The sequence below is a fragment of the Rhipicephalus microplus genome, chromosome 4 (genome assembly GCF_043290135.1).
Source record: "Rhipicephalus microplus isolate Deutch F79 chromosome 4, USDA_Rmic, whole genome shotgun sequence".
Taxonomy (NCBI): domain Eukaryota; kingdom Metazoa; phylum Arthropoda; class Arachnida; order Ixodida; family Ixodidae; genus Rhipicephalus; species Rhipicephalus microplus.
This window is the reverse complement of record NC_134703.1, coordinates 61,513,621-61,531,568: the sequence shown is the minus strand read 5'-3', so window position 1 is coordinate 61,531,568 and position 17,948 is coordinate 61,513,621. Positions and strand designations below refer to the sequence as shown.

At 46.9% G+C, this 17,948-nt stretch overlaps 1 protein-coding gene across 1 annotated transcript in view; it reads right to left on the bottom strand.

Annotated features, from left to right (window-relative positions):
• Window positions 1–898: 898 nt before the first annotated feature.
• Rab11 (RAS oncogene family member Rab11) overlaps window positions 899–17,948 on the bottom strand; it is a 41,137-nt gene continuing 24,087 nt past the window's right edge. The window contains exon 5 of the mRNA XM_037423012.2: window positions 899–1,623. Coding sequence (XP_037278909.1) covers window positions 1,481–1,623 — 143 coding nt within the window. The 3' untranslated portion in view covers window positions 899–1,480. The remainder of the gene's footprint in view (window positions 1,624–17,948) is intronic.

Genomic DNA, 17,948 nt, shown 5'->3' with positions numbered 1-17,948 from the left:
GTAGCCACCAGTATGCAAAATATATACTACTGAACGCACTGGACTGACAACGCACCACTGTGTCAGACATCCAAGCAACAAAAGCGTGCAGCCGGGAGGCCCGAGGCCATCATGAGACTAGCAAGTGACTCAGCATGACAGTGCCACAGAGGAAAAAGGCAGCAGTGCTATAAGCGAAGACATTGGGGACTTTATTGGTAATTATATATATATACACGGGATGACAGGGCCTCTACGTGCACCAGCGCTCACTGCCACGTCACTTGCTTAAGGGGCGACATGCACAAAACAGGGACAGTCAGCTGAGGCAGCCAGTGCTGGTGCACTGCAGATGCATAGCAGGTTCCTCTCTCTCGCACGCGCTCGTATGGCATCCAAGAAATCGTCCACGCAATCAACGACGTCATCCATTGTACAGTCATTGAAGTACAAATTGATCATTTCCACAAAAACTTTCTCACTCTCAATCTGTTGCAGCAACGGCTGACTACAGAACATCTATGACAACCGAGTGAAAATTACAAAAAGAAAAGGTAGGGAGGAAGAGGGGGGACCACCCAAGCGAGGAGCCTCCAGCAAATATTTTGTGCAGGCACGCACCAAAATGGAAAGATTGCTTGGGCCAAGCCGCAGTTAGGGACCAGTGACAGCAGCACGCTTTCACAATAAAACACCCGGCACTTTTTAAATTACTTCAAGGCTGAATTACCAAGAGGAGAGCAGCTTAAAGTACCGCCCTACATCCACAAACACGTTAAGGTTAAATTTGGTGCCCCACGCTCACCTTCCCTTCTCAAAGATACCAAAACAAAGAAAATCTGAACGCAATACTCTGAAATCTAGCCAGTACAGAGTAGTGTAAACAGCACAACTTTATCTCAACAGAAGTGCACCTGCGTTAAATAAACAAGTGTCCTCTTTATTCTCACAGCATACAGCAGCATTGGGAATGGCAGAAAAAAAAAAGCCAAGATTGGTCTTTGAAAGAAAGTTAGCTTGTACCTTTCACTAGAAGATCTGACAGTTCCCTCCAAGCAGTAACCGAAGGGACACACTGAGCAGATGACTCGAATGCACCAGTATGTTCGGCCCGCTGTAGCACAGTTCACGAGCAATGCTGCTTCAGTTCAACACCGAGGATGTCTAAACAAGAGCAACACTGGTGCTAAATGTAGCAATGCCACAAAAGTAGGCCTTTCCATGGTTAAAAAAAAAAAAGTAGGTACGGGGAGGAGCAGTAGCTGGGGAGGTCATCTGAACAAGAAAGAAAAAAAAGGGTCTACTAATAGGGCACTGTTCAAAAAATAGTAGGGGCAGTTGTTTCTTTTTTTTTTTTCGTTTTGGAAAGAACAGAAGTGGAGAAAGAAAAAGGCCACAGTGCAGGAGTGCTCTTGTGCCCTCCTCGCTTCTTTTTTTCTCTTGTCCCTCCTACTTTACAGGGGCCCTGCACAGCCAAGTGTTGTATCCGGCAACCAGCACGCTACTGCTGGCAGGCACACGACTTCTTGCGGTTGTCCGTTGGGTCCGTGGGGGCAATTGTGATGGGGATGTTGTCTCGAGACGGAGACGGATCATTGTCCCCTTCACTCCGTATCTGCTTTTGTGACACGATGTGGTAGATGTCTGCACAAAAAATGAGGTAGCAGAGTGTGCCTTGAGAACTCATATGCATGTCACATGGGCGTTCGGACTATCTTCACACCAGTAAGTCAACCGACTCGGTGATCAATAGATTATCGGTACAGTTACCAAGCTGCTAAAAAAGATGTTTCGAAAATCAACTAGTCAGCAGTCTATTCAGTCAAGGAAGCACTCCACAACTCTACAGAAACTGGAGCAGTGCACACATAACCTTTCGCTTACATTGTGCCCATAGTCATGATTTGAGCAAAGGAATCTAATGAGTATGCTTTAAAATTAGGCAGTGTAGCGTTGTGAATAACATGAAGTATTCTTGCCTTTTGAAATATGCAAATCTTCTCTACTTGACAAAAGCAACGTGCTTGTCTTCATTGTACTATCTTGCCATGTATCGCTCGCCAGTTTCACTGCTCAACAATGTAAAAACTAAAAATTTATTGAGCAATTTATTACACAACTATGAACAATTCCTTACACAGACATATTTTAATGTAATCACAGTGTACAGACGGGTCCACTGTTAAAGAGAACACCTGTGTGAGCAGCATGTTAGATTTCGCTGATGATATATGGTGTTTTTTTGGCGCAAGGGCCATTTGATGGCCAAAGAGCGCCAGTTCATGAGACAGGAATGTGGACAATGGTTGTGATTAGCGGCTGTATAAGGGCCATAAAATTCCTCGCAGTAAAGCGGGTAAAAACATACAAGTAATAAAATCATGACCATGCCGTGAAAGGTGTGTGTGGTGTGAATAGGTGACAAAAGTTGGCGATAATGAAAAACGATGGTGGACATGTATGGCATTAGCACAAGTACCTCACACGTTAGTACCCTTGCGTGCAAGGGCCGTGAGGCAAGTGCTTTCCTGTGTAGCCACCGCAGCAAAAACCTCTCTAGAGAGGTCGTGCTACGGTATGCCCGGGTATATGATATGAAAATTATGAATTTTCTTTAAAAACGCTAACAATGATTTGTGACTAAAAAGCGGTTCCCTACCAACGAACATTGCAGGGTGTAAAGGTATATGTTGTCGGTAGGATAGTGGGAAGTGTTGTCTTCTTAGATTGTCTAAATGTTTACATTTAATTAAAACGTGAAGAACTGTTAATGCCTCACCACATTTATCACACAATGGTGGATCACCACCGGACAAAAGATGTGTGTGTGTCGTGTATATGTGTCCTATCCTGAGTCTTGTTAGTGTTACCTCTGTTAGAAGTGATTTTGATACTGGTGGCCAATGGCCAAGCTGTGGCTTGATAACATGTCGTTTGTTTTGTGTGTGTGTATCCCACTTGCTCTGCCAGTAGTCCCCGAGTGTTCGTTTGAGAGACGGCTTAAGATCAAGGGCCGGGATTGATGTCGGTGTAATGGCGGTGCTTTCGTGGGCGGATGCAGCAAGCTGATCCGCCATCACGTTGCCTTGAATCTCACGGTGCCCTGGCACCCAGCACACAACAACATGTCTGTTGAGTGTGTAGAGGGTGCATAAAATGGAGTAAAGTGAAACGAGGACAGGGTTTTTTTGTTTCTTAAGACTGTGCAGAGCCGTTACCACATTGAGGGAGTCTGTATAAATTACTGCTTTTTGTATTTGTAATTGCTTGATGTGTCTAGCCGCCACAAGTATCGCATAGGCTTCCACTGTGAAGATACTTGTGCCTGGATGTAGAGGGCCAGCATCCGAAAAGGATGGGCCAACAGCAGCGTAGGACACAGAGGAGTTGGACTTAGAGGCATCTGTAAAAAACTCAGGACGTGTGTATTTGTGTTGAAGTTCCAGGAAGTATGTTCGGATATGGGCAATAGGCGCATGTTTTGTAACTTCTAGGAACGACACATCACAGTCTATAATCTGCCACTGCCACGGTGGCGGGTATGCTACAGGAGCCATTAAACTGTGTTCAAGTGACACTCCAGTTTCTTCAGCTAGACCCTTCAGGCGTACTGAAAAGGGCTGCCTCATTGAAGGCCTGTTTTGGAGCAGAATGGAGCTCGACAGATCATTAATAGTAGAGTATGAGGGGTGTTTCTTGTCTGCTTTCACCTTCAGGAAGTATACAAAGGACATGTAAGTTCTCTGCAGATGAAGCGACCACTCATTTGACTCGACATAAAGGCTTTCTACGGGGCTGGTGCGAAAAGCACCCGTAGAAAGGCGGATGCCCAAATGGCGCACAGGGTCCAGCATCTTCAAAGCACTTTGAGTCGCAGACTGATAAACAACGGCCCCATAATCTAAGCGGGTGCGAATGAGGCTTCTATTCAGGTTGATGAGACATTGCCTGTCACTACCCCACGTAGTACGTGACAACACTTTTATAACATTCATGGCTTTTAAACATTTTGTTTTTAGATACTTGATGTGCGGTACGAAGGTCAACTTGTCCAAGATTAAGCCTAGGAATTTATGCTCCGCATTGACAGACAGACGTTGACCATTCAGTTCAATGTCAGGTTCCGAATGCATGCCTCTCTTTCGAGAGAACAAGACACAGGTGCTTTTTTGTGGGTTAAGTCGAAATCCGTTTTCATCAGCCCATTTGGAGACCTTGTTCAAACCCAGCTGAACCTGCCGCTCACACATTGCCAAGTTGCATGACTTGAAGCCAAGCTGAACGTCGTCGACATATGTACAATAAAACATATTGCGGGGGATGGACAAGTGCAAGGAATTCATTTTGATAATAAAAAGTGTGCAACTAAGTACACCACCTTGTGGCACGCCTGTTTCCTGGACAAATGTTCGGGAGAGAACACTGCCCACATGGACACGGAATGTTCGGTTTGACAGGTAACTTTCAATTATGTGAAACATTCTTCCGCGCACACCAAGGTGGGACAGGTCTCTTAGAATTCCAAAACGCCATGTTGTATCATAAGCCTTTTCGATATCGAGGACCACAGAGAGAAAATATTGTTTATGGACGAAGGCGTCTCTGATCTGTGCCTCAATACGAACAAGGTGGTCTGTGGTGGATCTACTTTCTCGAAACCCGCACTGAAATGGGTCGAGCAAATTGTTTGTTTCTAAGTAGTGGAGTAAGCGGCAATTAATCATTTTTTCAAATAGCTTACAGAGGCAGCTTGTTAACGCTATAGGTCTGTAACTTGATACAGTAGAGGGATCCTTTCCCCGCTTCAAAATTGGAATTATAACAGCCTCCTTCCAGGAGGAGGGGATCACACCTGAAAACCATATGCGATTATAAAGAGAGAGGAGGGTTTCTTTAGTTTCAGAGGGTAGTTCCTTCAGCATCGCGTACATTACGTTGTCAGAACCTGGGGTAGATGTATTACAGCAGTTGAGTGCTGTTCGCAGTTCTGCTAAGCAGAATGGTGCATTATATGCCTCATTTCTTGGGGATTTTCTTTCTAACTTTTGTTTTTCTATTCGTGCCTTGTAATTCTGGAAGGATTCGGAGTAGTGTGAGGAGCTCGATATGTGTTCGAAATGTGTGCCAAGAAAGTTGGCTTGATCCTCCAAGCTTTCCCCGAGGCTATTTACTAGTGGAGGAGAATACGTTTGTTGGCCCTTAATTTTCTTTACCTTATTCCACACTTTTCCCTCATCTGTGTAAGAGTTGATACTCGATATAAACTTTGTCCAGCTCTCTCGTCTAGCTTGTCGACGCGTTCTCCGTGCCTGCGATTTGACCCGCTTGAAATTTTCCAGGTTTTCTGCTGTAGGGGAATCGCGAAGCAACGCCCATGCTTTGTTCTGAGTGGTCCGTGCTTTCCTGCATGCGTCGTTCCACCATGGGACTCGCCGTTTAGAAGACATGCCACTCGTTTTGGCAATACATTTAGATGCGGCATCAAGTATAAAAGCTGTAAAATACGTGACAGCGTCATCTATGGTCAGGGCAGACAGCTCAGTCCATGTCATGTGTGTAAGAGTTCTATACCCTTCCCAATCAGCCGAGTCAATCTTCTATCGAGGAACCTGCGGGGGTAGTTGATCTTTGTTCGGCGCACTCAGGATGATTGGGAAGTGATCACTCCCATAAGGGTTTTTAAGAACGTTCCATTTAAAAACAGGTAAAATTAGTTATGTTGGGTTTAGTGGCGCAAAAGCAACTAAGGCTATGCTGCGCCAGCCACATGGTGAAAAAAAGGAGAGAAAAAAGAGCAAAAGAAAACGTCACTAGTTAGCTCGGCATACATTGTGCTGTGAAAGTCTGATTGAAAAACTATTTTCTCTGAGGGAGTAAATCCGTCAGTCAGGGGAAAATGTGCTTCGTCGTCCAGGTGATTTTTCCTTTACAATGGTCATGACTATGAATGCGCGGTTGACGATGACTAATGGAATAAAATGAATAATGTTGTGCGGCTGTATAGAGACCTAAAACCAATCGCGTAATGTGTATACTTTTAAAATTATGGACATGGTACATGGCGTGGTCAATGGGTATGGTATGTGCGTGAGGTGATTTTGTCAAAAAATGTGAGGGGATCGCTCCAGCACTCCCGCCTCACCTGTGTCCTTGTGCGCAAGGACCAGGAGGTAAGTGCTGTGTTCAAAAGAAGCTGTCACAGCACTGACCTCTCGCAAGAGGCCGTGCTGTGGCCACACAGGTTCGTGAATCTTGCAGATCTGTACCGTACAAATGCGATGGCGTGCTTCTTATAACTTATTTAGAAATTTGGTGTCATCCAGGAAGTTGACAACGTCGGTTAGGGGTATCAGCGCGTCATCTCCTAGAAGGAACATGGGGTGACGTGGAATGCGTAACTTGTACAAGGTGTAAAAATGTTTTCTTCGATGTGCTTCCAAATGTGCGCATGTAAGCAAGATGTGCAACACTGTTAGAGGTTCATCGCATTTATCACATGTTGGCTGTTTTTCTTGTTTTAACAAGTAATTATGAGTGATGTGCGTGTGACCAATTCGAAGACGGCACAGGATTACTTCGATAAAACGTTCTTGGTGGTAACATGACTTCCATTCATTTAGGAATGGCTTGATTAGTTGAAGTTTGTTGTTGCCTGTCATATTCCATTCCCGTTGCCATTTAGATGTTAGCGCTGTACGGATTGCGCGGATACTATCCCTAACGGGAACATTTACTTGCGAGATACTTAAGTTCTTTGCTGCTGCTGCGCACTGATCTGCCCTTTCATTTCCGGGTATCCCGACGTGACTTGGGACCCAGCAGAACCGGATATTTTGTCCTTCACTTAGACGCGATAATACGCTTAAAATGTCGCCGATGAAGGGTTCGTATTGAGAGCGTATATGGAGGGCCTTCAATGCACTCAAGGAATCCGTAAAAAGTATTGCTTTCTTGTATCTAGCACTTTCAATTCTTTTTACTGCCATCCACAAGGCATAACATTCAGCAGTAAAAACTGAAACAAACCGTGGTAATCTGACTGTTTCTTCCCACGCACCTTGGACGACACTGCTACTGACATAACTAGCCGTTTTGGAGCCATCAGTGTAAAATTCTTTGTATGTGCTGTACCTTTCTTGAACGATGCGAAATTCTTGCAATATGTGTTCACGTGGTGTACCTTGTTTTTTGAGATGTGTCAATGAGAGGTCAAGAAATTGCGTAAAGTTTTTCCAGGGAGGCAGCCTTCTTGGCCTTTTAGTAACAGAAAGGGCATCTGTAGGGACGTTACACTCGCGACATTTTTCTTCGAATCTGAGTATAAGTGGCCTTATTGCGTTTGGTTTGTTTGTGTAATGGAGTCGTTTGTCACAGTGTGTGATAATGTTGTAGCATATATGGTTTGGCGATGAGCGAACTCTTAGGACATATGTAAGCATTAGCTGCGTTCGTCTGCTGTCCAGTGCCGGTTCGTTACTCTCGGAGTACAAGCTGGGAAGCGGCGAGGTCCGGTATGCACCGGTTGCCAAGCGTATCCCTTTGTTATGTACGGGGTCGAGTCTCTTGAGGTAGGATTGTCTCGCTGACCCGTAAACTACACTTCCATAATCTAATTTGCTACGCACCAATGAACGATATATGTGCAGAAGGCACTTACGGTCAGCGCCCCACCGCTTCCGCGACAGAACTTTGAGGACATTGAGTGCCCTAGTCGCTTTAATTTTTAGACTGGTAATGTGTGATAGAAAGTTAAGTTTCTTGTCAAATATGACTCCTAGAAACTTGTGCTCTTGTTTAACTGGTAGGACTGTTGCATTCAGTTCAAGAATTGGGTCCGGCTGCAAGCCTCTTTTCTGAGAATACACTACGGCAACTGTCTTTTCCCCGGAGAAACAGAAGCCGTTTTTCTCCGCCCATTGTGTTAGTTTGTTCAACGTGATTTGAGTCTGTCGTTGACATGTTACCATGTTAGACGCGCGGCACGCAATCTGGAGGTCATCAACGTACAGAGAATGCATCAGTGTGGATGGTATAACTTTGTTTACAGAGTTCATTTTCACAACAAAAAGTGTAGTGCTCAGAACGCACCCCTGAGGTACACCGTTTTCTTGAGTAAATACACGAGAGAGTGTCACGCCAAGGCGGACCTGGAAGGTTCGGTTGGACAAGAAGTCGGAGAGACAGTTAAGCATTCTGCCGCGGATTCCCAGATCCGCCAAGTCTCGTAAAATACCATACCTCCAAGTGGTGTCGTAGGCTTTTTGAAGATCAAAAAAGACTGCTAGGCAGTGTTGTTTGTGTAAGAAAGCTTCTCGTATTGTGTTTTCCAGCCGAACTAGGTGGTCAATTGTTGAACAACCTTTTTTGTACCCACATTGGTGGATATCTAGTGAGTTTTCTGTTTCGAGGACGTACGTAAGCCTGATGTTAATGACACTCTCGTAGGTTTTTGCAAGACAACTTGTAAGTGCGATTGGCCTATAGCTGTTTGCTAATGTAGAATCTTTTCCCGTTTTTAGGAATGGGATTATAATGGCCTTCTTCCAATCCGTGGGCATTCGACCAGTTTGCCAAATAACGTTGAAGAAAAACAGAAGGGCCTCGACTGTTTTTGGCGACAGGTGGGCGAGCATTGCATAGTGTATTGTGTCAGGACCAGGCGCTGTTTTTTTACCTGTGGAAAGTACTGTGTTCAGTTCATGGATGGTTAAAGGCGCATTGTATGGCAAGTCTAAGAAACCTGCTGTAGGAAGCTTTTGTTTTTCTATAGATTGCTTGTGCCTTAGGAACGTTTCTGAATAGTTTGCTGAGCTAGATATGTTGTAAAAGTGAAGCCCTAATAGGTCTGCCTGTTCCTGTAGGGATGTCTGAGTACCTGTTGTTGAAAGAAAGGGGATGGTATAGGCAGCGTAGTTGCCATTAAACTTGCGAACCTGATCCCACATTCTTTTGGATGTGACCGAGCTGTTTATGGATGAAACGTAGTTTTGCCAGGAGATTTTCTCGGCTTGCCTACGAACATATCTAGCTTTCGCTTTCGCCTTTTTGAAGGAGATGAGGTTATCGTACGTCGGGTACCTCCGGAAGATACCCCAGGCTTTATTTTGGAGTTTTTTGGCTTCTGTACATTCGTGCGTCCACCAGGGCTTCAAATTCTTTTTTAAGCAACCAGAAGACTGAGGGATAGCTCTCTTTGCTGCCGCGATTATACACGTTGTAATCCTTTGATTCATTTCATCTACGCTCAGATTATCTAGACTCTCTTTATCCAGACTGGCTTGATCGGTAAAGAGAGCCCAGTCTGCCAAATGAAGTCGCCAGCGGGGTGGTCTGGAGGGTATGGTAGGAAGTGCTGTGGTTAGACTGATGAGTGCAGGCATGTGGTCACTACCGTATGGATTATCTATTACCTTCCATTTAAAATCTGTGAACAGCGCTGGAGAGCATAGCGCAAGGTCCAGGCAGCTCATAGCTCCTGAACTTGGGGAGCAGTAAGTGGCAGCGCCAGAATTTAAAAGACAAACATCGTTGGCTAAAATAAAATCTTCAAGTGTTTGTCCTCTAGAGTCAACTGTTTTACTACCCCAAAGCGTGTTATGTGCATTAAAATCACCTGCTATCACAAAAGGTTCGGGTAGTTGGTCTAAAATTAATTCTAAATCGCTTACGGTGAATTGCGTGTGCGGTGGAATGTAGAGGGAACAGACGGTGATGGTTTTGTGCGCTACAATGGTAACGGCGGCGGCCTCTATATGACTATTAATATGAATTTCTCTCACTGCTATACCACCTTTAACAACAACAGCCACACCGCCCGACAGTCGGCTTGCCTGCGTACGATCGCGCCGCACAACAGTGAAGCCTTTTAGGATGTTTTGATATCGATCACCTAGGTTGGTTTCCTGAAGGCACAAGGCTACAGGAGAAAAGTCGTGTAGTATTTCCTTTACGTCACCAAAATTGTTTAAAAGCCCTCTACAGTTCCAATGAATTATAAAAGCCATGTTGAATGTAAAAGTTTAAAAATCGAAGGACAAGTGAGTAGGATATAGTAGAATGGAGGTGACTTGCTTCTAAAAGAACTAAAAAATGCGAGTTCCAAAATGGTGCAGGTTCACTTATTTTACAGGGCCCTTTTCTGGCCCTGTAATTGGGGTTTTGCTTTTTTTGGAGCGGTCGAGAGTGTCTCGCCGCTCCTTAGGCGCTGCCTGCACCGCTGGGCCAGAAGTAGTGTCCATCGCCTCGTGCAAGACGTCGGACAGTTGCTCTAGCGAGCGATGATGGCGTTGTGTTGGCTTCGTCTTGGCAGACGAGGCCTTTGACCCCACCAGAGAAGAGGTCGGCAGGACCTCTTTGGCCTCTGAGCTGTCCCGGCTGGTGCCAGGTCTAGGAGAGGCCTCCAGTGTGGCCACGTTAGGGGAGGGTAGGGCAGCCGTGGCTGCTCCCACCGTGGGGGCGAGGGGCGGTCGCCTCAGCGCACTACGCGTGGCCTGGACGGCCGCCTGATGCCGTTGTGGTGCTGGCCCCCGTTGCACCACTTCGGCGAATGATGACTTTTTAGCAAGGTATGGTGAGAGACGCTGTCTGGCTTCGCGGAAGCTTATGTTTTCCTTATATTTGATAGTGATGACCTCCTTCTCTTGTCTCCAAGCTGTGCAGGATCTCGAGTACGCCGGGTGGTCACCATCACAATTTGCACAGTGAGCTTCAGCATTGCAGTTGTCATCAGCAGAGTGTCCCGTAGCGCTGCACTTAGCACAAGTAAGCTGCCCTCGGCAGCTCTGTGATGCATGGCCAAACCTTTGGCACTTGAAGCAGCGCCTTGGGTTCGGAATGTATGGTCTGACGTGCAACTTCAAGTAGCCTGTTTCTATTTCGTCTGGGAGTGTGCTAGAGTTGAAGGTGACGATTATGTGCCTAGTGAGTATTTCCCTGTTGTCTCGTCTGATTTTTATTCGTTGTACCTGTACAACATTCTCATCCTTCCAGCCGGCCAGGAGTTCATCATCAGTAAGGTCCATGAGGTCATCGTCTGACACGACACCCTTCACCGTATTCATTGTTCTGTGGGCGGTGACAGTTATCGGTTGGTCCCCAAACGCTACAAGGTTCGTCAATTTTTGATATTGCGACTTATCTTTAACTTCAACCAGCAGGTCCCCACTGGCCATCTTCGTGGCTTTGTAGCCGCTTCCGATGGTCTCAGTGAGACACCTTGACACTAGGAAAGGTGAAATGTTACGGACTTTTTTGTCGGTGTTCTCACAGTGGATGACGTGATACTTGGGGAAGGTGTCTTTCTTTTTCTGGAGGATTTCAGCGGTTACATCGGTGCGCCCCCGCTTCGGGGGACGATCATTTGCGAAAATGTTGGACGATCCCATTAAATGAGTACATTGTTCGGCAACAATGCCAGTCACCCACCACCGAGCCCAACAAGGGGACACGGCAGAGGTTGTGATGGAGCAAGCCCTGCCATGCCAACTGTACATCGTTGCTATAACCAAATATGGTGTACCCAAGGTAGGACCACCACACAAGGTTAACCCTCGCCGCCAGGAAAATTGGAAGTAAATAGAAGAGAGTAGAAGACAGGACAGATAAATAGTAAGAGATAAAGACGAAGATGTAGGGAGAGGGAGATAGGAAAAGGCGACTGCCGATTTCCCCTGGGTGGGTCAGCCCAGGGGTGCCGTCTACGTGAAGCCGGGGCCAAAGGGGTGTGTTGCCTCTGCTGGGGGGCCTTAAAGGTCCAATCACCCAGCGTCAGCTCAACCCCCAGGATCCCCTTTTCCCCGGGCACGGCAAAGCCACGCACGGCTAGGCGTGGGAGGGAGTAGAAACTCCCCCGTTAGCTCGGGTCCGTGGTGTCGCTACACACCAAACGCCTACTTGCGCAGGCGCCCCTGCGGGGAAAAACAGGTAAAAGGGACGGTGATGAAATGCTAAGATCTATGGAGGAGTATGTGTTGCTTGTAAGGCTAAAATACGTAGGCTCCTTCATATTTAAAAGACATAAACTAGAAGAGAAAAGGAGCTGCTCAATGAGACGTCCTCGCGCATCACAGTGAGCATCGCCCCACAGGACATTGTGTGCATTAAAATCACCTAGAACCAGAAATGGCTCTGGGAGTTCATCTATTAGTGATTCCAGATCACGTCTGTGTAGCTGTTGATGTGGTGGTATGTACACAGAACATATGGTAATAAGTTTGTTAAAAAGTACAGCTCGAATGGCCACTGCCTCCAGGGCCGTTTGGAGCTTCAAATGCTGGCATGCTATACTACGATGGACTATAATGGCTACACCGCCAGATGGTACAACAGGATCCTCCCGGTCTTTTCGGAAAATAATATATTGTCGTAGGAAGTCCTTGTGCTTAGGAGTTAAGTGCGTTTCTTGCACACATAGCACTTTCGCGTTAAACTTACACAGAAGTTCTTGGACGTCATCTAAATTTCTAAGTATTCCCCTATCGTTCCACTGTATGATTTTGTCCATAGTGGAAAAAAAAAGGGAAAAAGTGCTGTGTGCAAAGAAGACGGGGATTAACTCATTTTACAGGGCCTTTGTCAGGCCCTGTAATCGGCGTTCTGTCCTTTTTGGGGCGGTCGAGCGAAGCTCGCCGCTCCTTCGGCGCTTCCTGCGCCGTTTGGCTTGAACTGGTGTCCATAGCCTCTTGCGAGGCACTGGACACCCGCTCTAAAGAGCGATCTGTGCGTCGCTTAGACTTCGCCTCGATCGACGAAGTCTTTGTCCTCACCGAGCTGGGGGTTGATGGAGCCCCCTTGGCCTCGTGATTGCCCTGGCTGCTGCCAGAGCTTGTAGAGGTCACTGGTGTGGACAGGCTGAAAGTGGGCAGGGCAGCGCTGGCTGCTCCCGCCGCAGGGGCGTGTGGCATTGGCCTCGGCACGCTAGGCGTGGTCCGGGCAAGTGCCAAGGGCCTTTGTGGTGCCGCCCCTCGTTGCACCACTTCGGCAAAAGGTGTTTTTAGTGCTAATGATAACGAGACTCGTTGTCTTGCTTCCCTGAATGTGATATTTTCCTTAACTTTTATAGTTATTATTTCTTTCTCTTTTCCAGGCTGGGCACGCTCTGGAGTATGCGGGGTGGCTACCTTTGCAGTTTGCACAGAGGATCTCGTCATGACTACATTCATCAGCACTGTGGCCGGTTGTGCCACACTTAGCACACATCAGCTGTCCTCGGCAGCTCTGGGATGCATGACCAAATCGCTGGCATTTAAAACAACGCCTCGGGTTTGGAATGAAGGGTCGGACATGGAGTTTTACATAGCCAGTTTCGAGAGTCTCGGGTAAAGTGGTTGAGTTGAAGGTGAGTATCAAGTGCTTTGTTGCTATTTCATTGTTGTTACGTCTGATTTTGATGCGCTGGACTTGTATTACACCTTGATCCTTCCATCCATCAAAGAGCTCTTCTTCACTCAGTGTCATCAAATCTTCGTCCGATACCACGCCCTTCACTGTATTCATGGTACGGTGTGCGCTCACAGAGACAGGGATGTTACCAAAGGCCACGAGGTGCGAGAGTTTATTGTACTGTTCCTTGTCTTTTAATTCGAGAAGCAGATCTCCACTTGCCATCTTCGTGGCCTTATAACCGGTTCCAATGGTCTCTCTCAAGCACTTGGCTACAAGGAAGGGTGAGATTGCTCTAGCTTTTGTAGATGATTGTTCGCAGTGGAGGACATGGTATTTTGGAAAAGTTTCTTTGTTTTTGGGCCAAAGTAGGAATGTTGCATCGGTGCGTACCCTTTTCGAAGCACGATCAGTTAAAGAGGGGGTCGGGGATCCCATAAGAAAGTGTGTATTTTTCGGTAACGGCGCCTACCACCCACCACGGAGTCCAACGAGGGGACGTGGCAGGGCATGTGGGCATGTCTGCGCAACGCCAGTAGTACGCAGTTACTATAACCCAATATGGTTTACCCTAGTTTGGATAGCCACACAAGGTTAACCCTTGCCGCCAGGAAAAATTGGAAGTAAAATGAAGTGAGGAGAAGACAGGAAAGATGTAAAGTGAGAACAAAAGACGAAGATATAGGGAGAGAGAGATAGGAAAAGGCGACTGCCGATTTCCCCTGGGTGGGTCAGCCCAGAGGTGCCGTCTACGTGAAGCCGGGGCCAAAGGGGTGTGTTGCCCCTGCCGGGGGGCCTTAAAGGTCCAATCACCCAGCGTCGGCTCAACCCCCAGGATCCCCTTTTCCCCGGACACGGCAAAGCCACGCACGGCTAGGCGTTGGAGGGAGTAGAACTCCCCCATTAGCTCGGGTCCGTGGTGTCGCTACACACCAAACGCCTACTTGCGCAGGCGCCCCTGCGGGTTGTTAGATTTCGCTATCTTATGGAATCAAAGCGGCATAGATATGCATAAGACGACTGTTGGTTGAAAGTTCCGACTCCTCTTGAGAGAGACTATTGACTTGCATGAAGAATGTTACTTAATCCACTTGCTCTTAGAGGGCCAGGAATATAGATGGTGTGCATTCAAGTGTTCTCTTTAACAGTGGACCATACTGTATATCACAGCAAGCATCCCCCAGTTATCTGCTCAGGCACACGTGTGGCGTGGAGTCATTTTTGGCCTACTGCACACTTTTAGTAGGCGACTACCTGAATGCCCTGGGCCACCGATCTCTGCCGTTTCGTTGTGCGGGACCATGTTCAAGCGCGCACCGCTTTACAGAAACGCAAGCAGCTCGCTGGCCCACACTTTAACGTTGCGGGTCGCGGGCACTGAGAAACCTTGCTATATTATGCCAACAGGTGCACTGTACAGCAAGCGTAGCGCTGTTGTAACCATGCTGAAGGCTTTTATACAGCGACAGCCCAAATGCATGCATTCGTTCCTTGCCAGGACTGCTAGAGCATCGCTGAGAGCGCATTGTATGCGGAAAGCTCTTCATCGCTGCGTTAACCCAGCAGGCTTCCCACCACATCAGTCACGGTGTGTGCCGAATGAGCGAAGCGCTGCACACAATTAGCCGTGCAGAAAACAATTTGGCTATCTGCGACCGTACCGCATCAACAATTGAAAACCTGCCAGTTTTCACTTAGAAGCAGGTCGCAGAACAGCTGTATCACAGACAGCTGATTGTGTTCGTTCTGTCGCTGTACCACGCTGCGTATCCTGGACACCACAGTAGTTTCGAAACGCTCATCAGTGTCACCACTGCGTGCTATCGGGCGGCTGTGCTAGAGTCGGCAGCACTTCGGCACTTTCATAAAAAGAAAAATGGCTTTGCGATGGGCACTTTAGGAAAAATTTCCCTGGCAAAGTTTCTTCCTTCGTCGGCGGCGATGGCACATGTCGGAAGATGCAAATTTGTAGCTGGTAGTTAATGTGTAGTGCGTTTAGTGCGCAGTCATGCTGTCGTCCCCGCCAGGTACGTACTAACAGGGTTTCACTGTATAGTGTAGCACGTGGCCTGAAATTTACAATTTTCAAAGCACACAGCAAATCATTGCCTCTTAGTTCTACAAATGATTCCAAATACCCAAATGATGATAACGAAACTCAAATTTCCAATTGGCCAATTTGAACAATGTGAACTGCGCGAGCCATGTTTGGAGAAAAAAAAAGTGCTAAAGGTCACAACGTACACATAATGTATCTTTTCCCCATGCCATCCCTCCCTGCTAAGCATGCAGAGTGCTCATCAGGATTAGAGAAGAGAGAAAGTAATTGCAGTGTGAGAAAAACCTTGCAACTACGTTCGTACAGTCGAACCCCACTGCAACAAACGCCGCTTCAACGAAATTTCTGCTACAACAAAAATTTACGGTTCTCCGTCAGCAGTTCATAGGAGTCAATGCATAAATATTGTCGCCGCAACGAACACTTTTTCTTCTGCAGTCCCACTTCAACGAAATTTCATGATGCGATTCCAGGCTCAGATATTTATTGCTATACAAGAAACTCAATCTAACACTTTGATGCATTTTCAGAACCTGAAAATATGTCACCGAAGTCTAATGTTGAATTCCAATAGCAGATCGCGAGTGCTGGGCCGGATTGCGAATGAAGCGCGCAGATCTGAGTGGGATTGCTCTTACCAAATCTGCAATCGGAACGCGCGTCTCGACAGGAGCTGTTGGTGAGCGGAAATCTAGCGAGGGAGCACAAGAGGGTGCGAGAGTGCAAAAAGTTTTCTGGACATCCATCGATGATTGGACGAAAGGCGGGCGCACTGAATACGTCACTTGAATTTCCGGTCAAATCGGCCAATTTCGGCAGAGCAAGAATTCTTGCTTTATGGAGCAATCCTTGATCTGTGGTTGCTCTCAATCTGCCATTGAAACCCACAATTCACGCTCCCAATCAGCCATTGGAATATGATTGCTCCGCTCAGAGCAAAAAAAACTGTCTGGATCTGCCATTTGAATTCACATAAAACACACGTCTGCACCACCAGAAACCACCGCTGTTCAGCAAGCATGGGTGCCACCATTGCTCGATAGCGATGGCAATGAGACTGCCCTGCTTTTGCCACTGGCTTGCTTTCGATCCGCCGATGATCCGAAGCTGAAGCTCAGTTCATGGTTTCCTTCACGCAGCTGCTGGGTGCAACCGTGGAGCGTTGCCTTTTCTGACTCTAATGCTTATTTTATTCGCGCTTGGCCAGAGCGGCTGTTCGTTTGCATCATCAACCAAATCCGCTAGCCTAGAGTGATGAATGATAAGAATGGCACAGAATAAGGCAAAAGTCACCGCTCCACGATACCCTGCCTCCATCTCGGCGTTGTCGAATACACTTTGACAGCAGACAGCTGCTGGTGTTGAGTGATATGGTGGGTTTAACGTCCCAAAACCACTATATGCATATGAGAGATGCCGTAGTGGAGGGCTCCGGAAATTTTGACCACCTGGGATTCTTTAATGTGCACCCAAATCTGAGCACACGGGCCTCTAACATTTCCGCCTCTATCGGAAACGCAGCCGCCGCAGCCGGAATTTGAACCCGCGACCTTCGGGTCAGCAGCCGAGTACCTTAGCCACTAGACCACCACGGCGGGGCAGCTGCTGGTGTTAAGTGACTGACAACTGCCCGGAACATGAAATGAGATGACTGCACAGATGGAAAGATTGTCCCTTATAGCAACTCAAACCAACTGTTTTTCTTGTGAGAAGTGGATTTTTGTTTTTATTTCTTCATTGAAAATCGCGAAAAATGGCCGGTGGTGCATCTGGTGGCAAAAACAAACTATCATGAATGCCCTGTCATGCGACTGTGTTAATGTACACGGTCAACAATTTCTTGATTAGTACTGAAATATTGATTGATTCTTTATAGCAAAAGATAATGTTTTGATAAAGCTTGTGTTAGTGGTACGCATTAAAGTGGTGTTGCCTTTGTGTGACATATGTGCAGTTCCGTTTTCGATTACTTGGCTTGGTGACGTGGTACAAATGTAGGGAAGCTCTATAGAGCCGCACTGTCTCATTGTAACGGCTTGTTTTGAAAAATGGTTGTAAAGCACAAAATGAACGTGGTTAAGCATAGTTTCAGGAAATACTGCGAAATAAGAAGGACAGCATGCATAGGCCACCGGAAAGGCTACCGGCATCGCTATCAATACTCAGCGTTGCCGGATGGAAAGGCACTGTCGTGGTCAGAGCCTTTCAGATCGAAAAATACTGCTTATAAAATGACTACGAGCTCTTGGGACTACTGCAGCTACTATCACTACTAAAGATGAGCTTTCTGTCGCGCAGGAAAAAACTGGATCAAAAAAAGTCAGTTGTCGGTCCCTTTATCATGTTAATGCAACTGTTTGGTATGTCCATGAAAACGAGGGGTTGTTTTAGTGTGGTTTTCACCATGACCTCGCAATGCACGGCTAAATCGCGCCCTGATGCTGCTGGGAAAGAATAGGAAGCAGTAGACGCTTTTTTAATTTTAAGAATACCGTATTTACTCGCATAATCGGCGCACTCGCATAATAGG